The sequence below is a fragment of the Trachurus japonicus genome, chromosome 2 (assembly GCF_045865225.1).
Source record: "Trachurus japonicus isolate A0001 chromosome 2, Traja_1.0".
NCBI lineage: Eukaryota > Metazoa > Chordata > Actinopteri > Carangiformes > Carangidae > Trachurus > Trachurus japonicus.
This window is the reverse complement of record NC_140908.1, coordinates 12115610-12125860: the sequence shown is the minus strand read 5'-3', so window position 1 is coordinate 12125860 and position 10251 is coordinate 12115610. Positions and strand designations below refer to the sequence as shown.

General features: G+C 41.8%; 1 protein-coding gene across 2 annotated transcripts; it reads right to left on the bottom strand.

Annotated features, from left to right (window-relative positions):
- Window positions 1-265: 265 nt before the first annotated feature.
- kynu (kynureninase) lies at window positions 266-8136 on the bottom strand. 2 transcript variants are annotated; one of them, XM_085801481.1, is made up of 16 exons: window positions 8120-8136; window positions 7706-7832; window positions 6479-6548; window positions 6032-6210; window positions 5794-5914; window positions 5639-5721; window positions 5372-5433; window positions 4327-4398; window positions 4117-4191; window positions 3883-4029; window positions 3707-3805; window positions 2385-2458; window positions 2240-2292; window positions 2054-2139; window positions 1169-1399; window positions 266-460 (listed from the first exon to the last, which is right to left on the bottom strand). In XM_085801481.1, exons 4-16 carry the CDS (start codon window positions 6198-6200, stop codon window positions 338-340), a joined length of 1395 nt encoding a protein of 464 aa, XP_085657607.1. In that variant the 5' UTR covers window positions 6201-6210; window positions 6479-6548; window positions 7706-7832; window positions 8120-8136; the 3' UTR covers window positions 266-337. The 2 variants fall into 2 exon arrangements, with proteins under 2 accessions (XP_085657607.1, XP_085657597.1); XM_085801471.1 differs by lacking the exons at window positions 7706-7832; window positions 8120-8136 and adding an exon at window positions 6819-6839.
- Window positions 8137-10251: the final 2115 nt, after the last annotated feature.

The window sequence follows — 10251 nt, the reverse complement described above, 5'->3', positions numbered from 1 at the left end:
GTTGCCCGTCCCAAGATGGCCGCCGTACTGGCTACGCCTTGTCATTGGGAAACAGCTGCGGGTGAGTCATCTAGTTCTACGGTGTTTACCCATGGATGTATTATAAAAAAAATAATAATTAATAAAATATTTACAAAAATGTGAGGGGTGTAGTCACTTTTGTGAGATACAGTATGTATATATAATAGACAATTGTTGGTACCCAAAGTCCAGGTGACAGACCATCCAGCCTTGGTGAACAGACAACACACACACCACCACCAAATGAAGCCCAGAACCTTTATTGAACACACACACACACACACACCACGTGAAGACCACCATGAGTTAACAGTTCTCACTGGTTGTTGCCGGCGGCGAGGGCCAGTCCCAGAGCTTCTATGAACCGGTGAACATCAGTGAAGGTGTTGTAGAGCGGCACCGGAGCGATTCGCAGCACGCTGGGCTCCCTCATGTCGCACTGCCGCACAGAGACAACAACACAACGTCACCACACTGCACTTACAGTACCAACTCCTACTCCTATTGTTATCTTTTTCTAATTTTATAAAATTCTTTTTTGAAAGTTGTTTTTAAGTGTGTCAATGGACTGGCCCCACAAGCGATGTCACAGATTTTTACTAAATCAGAAAACTGTGGGACAACGACAAGGAGCATGAGGAAGCAAAACTGTAAAATTCGAAGATGCAGGACAACATTGGGTCAATCATCCCTTTCAGTGCTGGGTAGATACACACCTATGGAGTTCTTTACCACCAGAAATCAAATCCCAAACAGAATTAAAGATGTTGTAGTGCTAGAGCTAAACATTGGCTTAAGCAGCAGCAGAAATGTGAACATTAACTTCTTCAAGTCACTGTCAATACAGCATTTTACTAATCTTTAATGTATTTAATTTGTGCAATTTCTTAATCTAAATTTTGTAGCTGTGTTTATTTATTCATGATACCTATTCACTGTATTTGTATTATTGCACTTATTGTATTCAGTATCTTTTATCCTTCTTTAGCCTGACCAGGGACAAAGACTGCAAATTAGCTGAAGCTAGACGCCTTGTATGCATCGCATTTTTCATTCTTTGTGGCAATGTTGTATGTATCGTCCCTGTTAAATAAACATCAAACTAAAAATAATACCACTCCACAGTCCACATGGTGTCTCTACTCACAGCGACGCCCCTCTTCTCCAGCTCCTGGAACACCGTCCTGATGGGGACAGAGAAGGAGAGCGACAGCTGGCAGCCTCTCTGCTGGGGGTCGGAGGGCGTGATGACGTGGACGTGGGGCTTGTGGGGCTGGGTGGGGTCCTCGGCGTAGTAATGCTGGATCAGGTACTCTAGGTAACCGGTCAGCAGGAGGGACTTCCTGCGTAACGCCTGCATGCTGGTCAGGTTGAAGACCTGCCAGAACAATTCATTCATCATTACTTACTACTGATTTAGAACCCATAGAAATGGGTGTGATGTATAAAGCAAAAAATAGAATATTGCCAGAAAGTATACAACAATTGTTTGTTCTTAGATCAGAGGATGAAGAAGAAAGGAGGAAGTTTCATTTTAAACATCCGTTTGCTGGAGTTTGGAGTCAAACTATGGAACTCTCAAAGTAATGAATTGAAGACTTGTACTAATGTATTCCAAGCCAAGAAAATGCTTAAGGAAATAGCAATCAGAAATTATGATAAATGTAGCCAATGATTCTTATAATGCTGTTTTTTGTTTTCATTATTGTCTTGTTTACATTATCGTAAGACTACAGTGTGCTCAGTGACTAACAGATAAGTTGGTTGTTGTCATTTTGTTTCCTTTGTTTTGTATGTTTTATAGCAAGAATGTTGCTCAGTGACAGATTACTTGGAAAATTGGATATTGAATGAGGGGCAGGCAATATAAGATGTATCTTCTCCCTGCTCCCTTCCAACCAATGGAAGAAATGTTGTGATGATATTGTCAAATTGTGAAATTGCTTTGGTTGGAATAAATAAAAAGAAAGAGAAAAAAAGAAAGAAAGAAAGAAAGAAAGAAATGTCAAGGTGAACAACCAGACTGCAGTACCTCTAAGCTGGCCTGCAGGGGGCAGACCAGCAGGACGGGCTGGTTGGACAGTCTGAAGCCGCTCACACCGGGCTGCAGCTCCAACACTGAAGGAAGACGCAAGTACCAGAGATGTAACACTAGATGGCAGCAAACACATCACTAACAACACGAGACAGACACACACAACACAAGTGTTTTCCTTACTGTTATTCATCTGGAAGCGTGTTTTCAGGTCATGGCCCCACCATCCCACCAACCTGAGGGACAGAGACAGAGACAGACACTGGTTTTAGAAGCATGGACACCTTCCAACTGATGATAACTCATGTTGATAACACAGAGTTCTCACGCCGGTCTGATGGTGTGCTGATGTTTCTCATGGACAAACGCTGCAGCCAGACCACCAGCACCTGAGTTGAGATACTGACACAGACAGAGACACTCGTGTGGTCACAGTCACCAAACATGAGCAGTATACAATGCACCCCTCACCTTCTCAACAAAGTAAATGCCCAGATCTCCCCCTTATGTGCAGGGTTCCTACAGCTTAAGCCAACTTAAATTTAAGACTTTTTAAGACGTTTTTAATGCCACTTGAAATGAAATTGAAGACCGACTTCACAATAAACACAAATGCAAAAAAAAAAAAAAAAAAAACGTCACCACATCTATTACATAGGGTTAGGGACAATTCTACCCACTTTCCTATGTGGTCCAAGGTAAAGTGACTGCTACATGAATGATTTGGGGGGAAAAAAACAGATTTGGGAGCTGGTGGCGGTAAGAAATTTAGCAGTGACGGCCGCCACTAACTTCTCTATGTCAGAATGTTACCAATTATTTTGAGATTTGAGACTAATTACAACCATAAAATCCCACTTACCAAGTGTTAACATTTTTAAGACGTTTGGAAAATTGACTTTAGACATTTTAATGCCAATTAAGGCCTTGTTTTTAGATTACTGAATTGAATGCCTTTTAAGACTTTTTAAGGATCCGTAAGAACCCTGTATGTGGGAAGTGTAAAAAAGATGTAGGGACATACTATCACTGTATTTGGCTGTGTCCCTTGATAGTCAGATATCAGAAAAATATCACTAAGGAACTCAGCTCAATCTTTCACAAAACAGTAAAGCTGGAGCCAATCTTATTTCTTCTGAATATACAGGGGCAATATAAGGGGCAGCTCTCATTACCTGCTGGACAGATTACATTCATGGGTAAGCTTCTTCTTTTGGCGAGCGAGGAGATGTGTTTTGTTTCAATAGATTAAAGACAAACCCCCATCAGTCACACAGTGGTGCAGGGGAATATTCAAGGCAATGATGGCAATCTTTCCTGAATTACCTTCCTGGTGACCTTGTTGACTTGCTGCAGAAAGGGCGACCATATTTTGCCTTCATCAATAAGTCATAGAATACTTTTATTTTCTCTCTCTTCTCCTTTTCTCAGTATAGTTCCCATGTAAATTTGTGTATGTTGTATGATGTGCAATTCATGTATGTGAATTAGTGTATTTTTGTTTTGTATTTTTGCAGTTTGGCGGTGTCTGTGTTGTATGGTTTGTTGTTTGTTTTGTGAAATCAATCAAATATATTACGAAAAAAAACCAAACAGAAAAACATGAGTAGTATCAGTATGACGCTCAGAGAGCAGGTGAGGTCAGCTGACCTTGTAGGAGCACCAGCAGGCAAAGTCCACTCCCCAGTCATGTAACTTCAACTCTGCGTTTCCTGCAGCGTGGGCACAGTCGAACCCCACGTAACAGCCCTGACAAACACACAAGCAGGGTTATGGGCTGTAGCCACAGTCTGTCAGTTACTGTGTCTCCTTCATGTGAGTCGTACCTTCCTGTGACCAGCCTCAGTGATGGCAGCCATGTTGAACAGCTGGCCAGTGTAATACTGCACTCCACTGAACATCACCACAGCGATGGAGTCGCCCTCCTTCTCAATCATGTCCAGGATGTCCTCTGTCCTCAGAGTGTCTTCTCCCTGAGCAGGAAGCATCCCATTTTTTAAATGACATTTAACTGTAGTGAAGTGACTGTTGCTGTGCAGCACGAGCTTGTTGGGACTCACCGGTCTGGGAGACAGACACAACATGCTCTGCTCAGGGTCAAACCCTCGCAGCCTGATCTGAGACTCAACAGCATACTGAAGACAGATACAAGAGAATATTAGACACACAACTGCTGAATCCTGCTCCACACTAAATCATCTCCAAGTATCGACATGTAGAAACCAGAGCAGAACAATAACTGCTGTTATTTGTGTGTGTTATTTGCTCACATGGTCTGAGGGAAAGGCCTTGTCCTCCAGGAGGATTTTGTGGCGAGATGCTGTGGGTTTGTAGAAGGAGAGCTGCAGAAAAACATCACAACTGTCAGTAGTGAATTCAGTCATTGTCTCATGCAGGGGCTCTTTCATCCCTCGGCTGTGGCTCCCGTGGTTTAGACAGGGGGAGCTCGTTTTGGAAAATAAATAAATAAATAAATAATGGCCATTTAATTTTGTTTTCATTGTTCTAGTTATTTCTTTGGACATTGAGGTGCTATTGTGACATTAAAATAAAACTTGATTTAATATTTTGTCAATCAAAATATGCATCACGTCAGGTTTTTTCCACCATGAACTACATCAAAAGTAAACATCGATCCGTCTCGCAATCGTGAAAATCAAAGTGAATCTTCTACTCTGTGCAGTAAAGTTCAGGGGCAGAAATCACATTAACCGGGTGAGAGAAATAGACATATTATTTTGAAAATATACATTTCTATATCGGACCCTGAACTGATGTATTTGTGTTTAATATTCAGATTGATGGTTGGCTGCTGTACCCTGCTGCAGGGTTTTCTCTGCCTATCTAAGCCAAAGGCGTTAGTTTTGTGGCTCCGAGTGGGTTTTAATATGGTGAGAAAGGGCCCAAACGGCTCTTTTCATGCTACAGGTTGCCGACCCCTGGTCTAATGCAAGTACCACATTGAATTTTTGGGTGTTTCATTCAGATTCATTGCATCTGTGGTCTCCCTGGGAAACATCTGACCCACAATGGGACAATAAGTCTGACTACTGAAATGGTTTCAAGACAGTATCACCACTAAACCCTGAAGGACACCAGTAATCCATCAATATGTTCTCTGACTGACTTAAAATGCTTCAAAATTATATCTGAATTCAATAAACACAGTATAAACTTATGTAATGACACATTATACAACTCCAAAATAAAGTGTGAAAGGAAATATTGGATCAGTTTTAACTTTGGAAGACCAAACAGTCAACAAACCAATACCTATGTCATATCCTCCAATAGAAAGAGCAGACAGGTTCTCACCAGTAGAAGGTGTAAGTTGACTGTCAGGCCGTTCATCAGAGCCACTTCTTCAGCTTTAGCTCCTGTCAGACACAAATTATTGACCACAGGACAAGACCATGATATTATCACACATCTGTTTAAAAGACTTGGACTTTGGACTCCACAAAACTCCACAGAACAGTAACCTTAACAAGCAAATCACATATAAACACTTTGTTCTCACTAATACCACAGCAGAACATGAACATCGGTGATACAACAACAATACTAAAGAGCAGCTCTTACCAACAACATTAGCCATGAGTTCCTCTATGTTGTTTTCAGCCCAGGCCCAGGGTCGAGAGCCCTCTGTATGGCCGTGGACCCCCCTGTAAAAACAGGTTATTTCTATGCTGTAAAAACACCTCGAGCTTCATGTGGAGACACAGGAGTGTACGTACGTCTTGGCCCATTTGTCCAGCTCCTCTTCGAGGTATTTCCTCGTCATCTTGGGCTGAAGGCCCAGAGAGTTCCCCACCAGGTAGATGCAGTCCTGGCTGCCGTCAACCAGGGAGAGGTCGGCTACAGGAGCATCACAGAGGGAGGGAGGGAGGATTTCCACCACATTTTCACACTGTCAAAACACTGAATATTTAAATATTCATGTCTATCTTCAATCACGTGGTGTCTTCTACTCACAGGGAGGCAGCTCTGCTATTTTAGGCAGCAGAAAGTTTTCTCTGAGGTGGCTCAGCTTGTCCTGTTTGTCCAGGTATGAAGCCACCTCTGCAGAGGTCGGACTGCAGCCCAGCAGGGCTGAAACCCGCTCCAGAGTTTCTCTCGGGGTCGAACCGATGAATGGATCCATCGCTGTGTAACTGTGCAACCAGAAACACTTCATTAACCCTTTCAAACCTCAATAAAGTTCGTTTATCTATGAGTCCAAACCAGCCAAAGCGGTTTAACACAACACACTTTGTCGTTACATAACTATGTGCACATTAAAGGCATAAACAAACTGAAAGGCATCATATCCAAAAGCTTTAGACGTTTAAACCTCCTGTTAATCAATAAATCTTCCTTCAAACAAAACAGATCCCAGTATAGTCTAATATTAAAATACAGAAACTCAGACCTGTTACTCACAGTTGTGTAGTGGAGTTTCCTTTCTGCAGTCACACTGAGTGAAGCCTCTGCTCGGAAGATGCTCTTTAACCTGCGTCAGATAGTTAATCATTGCACCAATGAATGAACTGACCTCACAAAGTTCACACACACACACACACACACACACACACACACACACACACACACAACCAGAGCTTTACTACTGTCCATGAGCTCAACTCTTCAGGGGCCGGACTAATTCCTGCAATTAGCGAAGCTTTGCATAACTGACCAGACAACTCATGTGATCGCATACTTTCACTTTGAAGTGAGACAATCCAAACAAGACAACGTGAACACCAACACACTCAGGACTCACTGTCTGTGGTCTGGTTCATCCATGAAGGGGTTCAGATTTGTACTCAACCCAGTTGGTCAGTAGTATTTCCCAAGTTCTTTCTATTCCCTCGACTAATGCGCTGAATGAATACAGTAGGCTAGTAGGCTAGTATGAAGTATGAAGTAGGAACTACTTCTCCTCTCTCCTGACTGTCACTGCCTCCAACCTGCCACTAGATAGCAGCACTGTGTTGTGCAAACAGTAGCTTTCATGATGCTTTATATTTCTACATTACTATTATTTATTCAACAGCCATAAGCAACAGGTTAATTTGTGTGTTTACATGTTTCTTCATTAACTTGACTATGGGGCTAGTTCCGTAGCCGCGCTGTTGCTAAGCGACACATTACTTCATAACGGCAAAGGTTTATAAACCGTCTTTGATAACGGTAACGTTACTTTGTTTAAACATGATTACCTCCGGTGAGCGGCGCAGCGTCCAGGATTATTTCCTCCTCTGACGACCACACATGATTTAATCCACACGATTTTTCTTCTTATTTTCATATTTTCAGTGTAAATTTTGTTTTTATCAAGTAGTACAGTACGCTACACAACAAGCGTCGATGAAAGGCTAATCAGCGGACACCTGGTGCGCGGAGTGATACACGGGGCAAAAAGTCCCAAACAAAGTATTTAGACGGAACTAGTTTTAGTATAGTGCGCATATTGTTGAAATCTCGCCAGAGCAAGGCTCAATATAAAAATAAAACCATATGAATATAATTTTATGACATAAGTCATTGAATAAATATTATTTTCGACATTATAAAGAACATTTATTTTTGTTTAGGGTAAATGTAGGCTACATTCTAAATTTCATTTTTAGACAAATTTGTGTTTGAAGGCAGTGTTCATCTTCTTACCTTCCTTCTTCTGATTCCTCTTCTTCTCCTTCTGTCTCATTATTTATCTCAACAAGCCGTCAGTTTTACTTCCATCACATTAGCTCTTGTTATTTTCCATCCTCGCTGCATCGAACTGAGCTGGGACCTTAACAAAAACACACACAGTTTGCATTAATACCATAAAGCCTAAACTGACTCTGAATCAGTGACACCATGTTGTTTGGGAAATGTTCCGTAATCAAAGTTGACAGAGTGAGAAAACCAGCACTGGGGGGTTTAGAGGTCACACTTGTATTGTGATGTACAGTATGGAGGTGTAACCTGACCTCAGTGTGTTTTGACTGCATGCTTTATATAGCTGCTCCTGAACACAACGTGTCCATATGCTGCTGATAAACCGGCTCCTAGGGCCTCACAAAGACAACATCTCACCTCAGACGTGACCTTCAGGAACAATTACAGAGATGGAAGCGCCCTCCAGGTCATGTGGATTGACCTCTGTCCTCCCCCCGGCCTTCCCTCCAAGTTTACAGATGCTGAAAGATCATTTTCAGGTCATTATGATTAATGGAAAAACATTTGTGCTTTCCACATGAGCTACAAATGATCAGAAACAAACAAAGCACCCAGCAAATAAGTTTTACTTCACATAGCACATAGACTATTAGAGACATTTTCCAATTCAGGTTTAAAAAAAAAAACATCTTTCACTGTATGAGCTGTGAAAGAGACATGTTTGCAGGAAGAACAAGTTGGTGTTTTGAAAACCGAGCTCGCAAACGTGTAAAAAACGACTCGTGGTTTTTAAGAGTGCAGAAACAATATGGTCGCAAGATGTTTGGTGGGGGGCGAGGGGGGCATTGGAACTGCCGACATGCCCCTCGCTTGTTCCTCCCTTGGTTTTCTCACAGTAAAAAGAGGATGTGCGACATCTGGAAGCGCTCAGGGAGGCAGGACTGAAACCTCAACCCACCCACCCCCCAACACCACCCCTTGTCGTTTCTCAGGGCACAAACATCAAAGCGGGGAGGGACGGGGTGGGGGGGATAATGTTTTCTCTCCTGAAAAGATGCTTCAGCAGAGAGCCGCCACGCCAGAGGACGGTGACGTGGATGATGAGGCAAAGACTGAGAGGAACAGAGCAGGACAAACTCACACTGAGCAAAAATATTGTAAAACCTCATCCAGATACATTAGTTAGTGCAGGTATCTGATGTTTAACATGATATAATATTACACACAGCCTATGGAAGAGACTGACAGCATTTTTCTGAGCTACCGTGTGTGGGAAAACTTCCCTTTTCTCCTTTTATTTACTATTCATCCTCTTAACCACACAGTCTTTTTAGTACCTGTTCAGATTAGGCTTTTAATGTGATGCACTTCCTGCTTAGAGAGAGATTAACATGAACTGGCTTCAAGCTACAGAGAGTAAATATAGTGTGATACCTAGTCTGAAAACCTAAACCTGGAATTAACAGCAGAAAAAAGGATGGTTCAGACTGACAGGTCTGTGTGTATTCAAGTTAAACTGAGCTTTTGCTTTGTGGTTCAATTAATCTCCCTCCCATTTCCTGTCTTTTTCTTCAGCTTCCATGACTAATTAAGACCAAAATCTAACTTTAAACTAAAGGCCTCAGTATGTTTGAGTGAGACATGTGATGTGAGCCGTTCTCACAGAGCGCTGGCTGGATGTGAATGAGAGGACGAGCTCTGAACACCTGCTGCTGCTCTCAGGTCTCTTATTTAGTGGAAAGGTATTTCTCTTCCTCTGTGAAGCCTCCAGCACCTGATATTTACTCCACAGCGTCGAGGCCGACCTCCTCTGTTCCAGCTCTGCAGGCTCTCGCTGCCCCCCCACCCCGCAGTGAAACCATCTCGGCCACAAACTGTTTCCAGTCTCCTGAGGAGGTAATGAAGTGAAGTGAGTGAGCACATTACGGCCTCTGCAGTGGTTGGTGTTTACAGAGGCCGTCCTGTCTCTGGGCTAGTAATTAATGTTAATGTAAAACATTTTTAAATACATTTTTATTGTAATTAAGTCTGCACTTTGTCTGAAATGTCAAATTATTTGTGTTGTCAATCAGCTATGAGGACCTGTTGAATATATATAACATAGCTTACTGTCTGTATCTAAACTACAGATAGATATATACTATACATAGTTATGTCATGCATGCCATTATATGTATTTTTCATTTATTTATCCATTACGACATATATGTGATATATGTCAATAACAAATCTGTCATATAGATTTCACCAATAAAGATCTCCCATGTATGCACAATCACATACGTGTTTGGACATATCCATATCAAATCCCATTGACCTGTGTTAATATCATGTTAAAACACATACACACAGATTTAAAATGGATAAGAACATTCAAAAGGAAAAAAAAATCTTCTTTCCATATATGGCAACATCTTCCTGGATATAGAGACATAGGCTACAGCATCTCAATAAATTAAATAAACAGCCCCAACCAAGTACTGAGTGCATACAGATGGACATACTTTTCTGAAGGCCAACATTTCCATATAAAAATGTTTTTTTTTAAT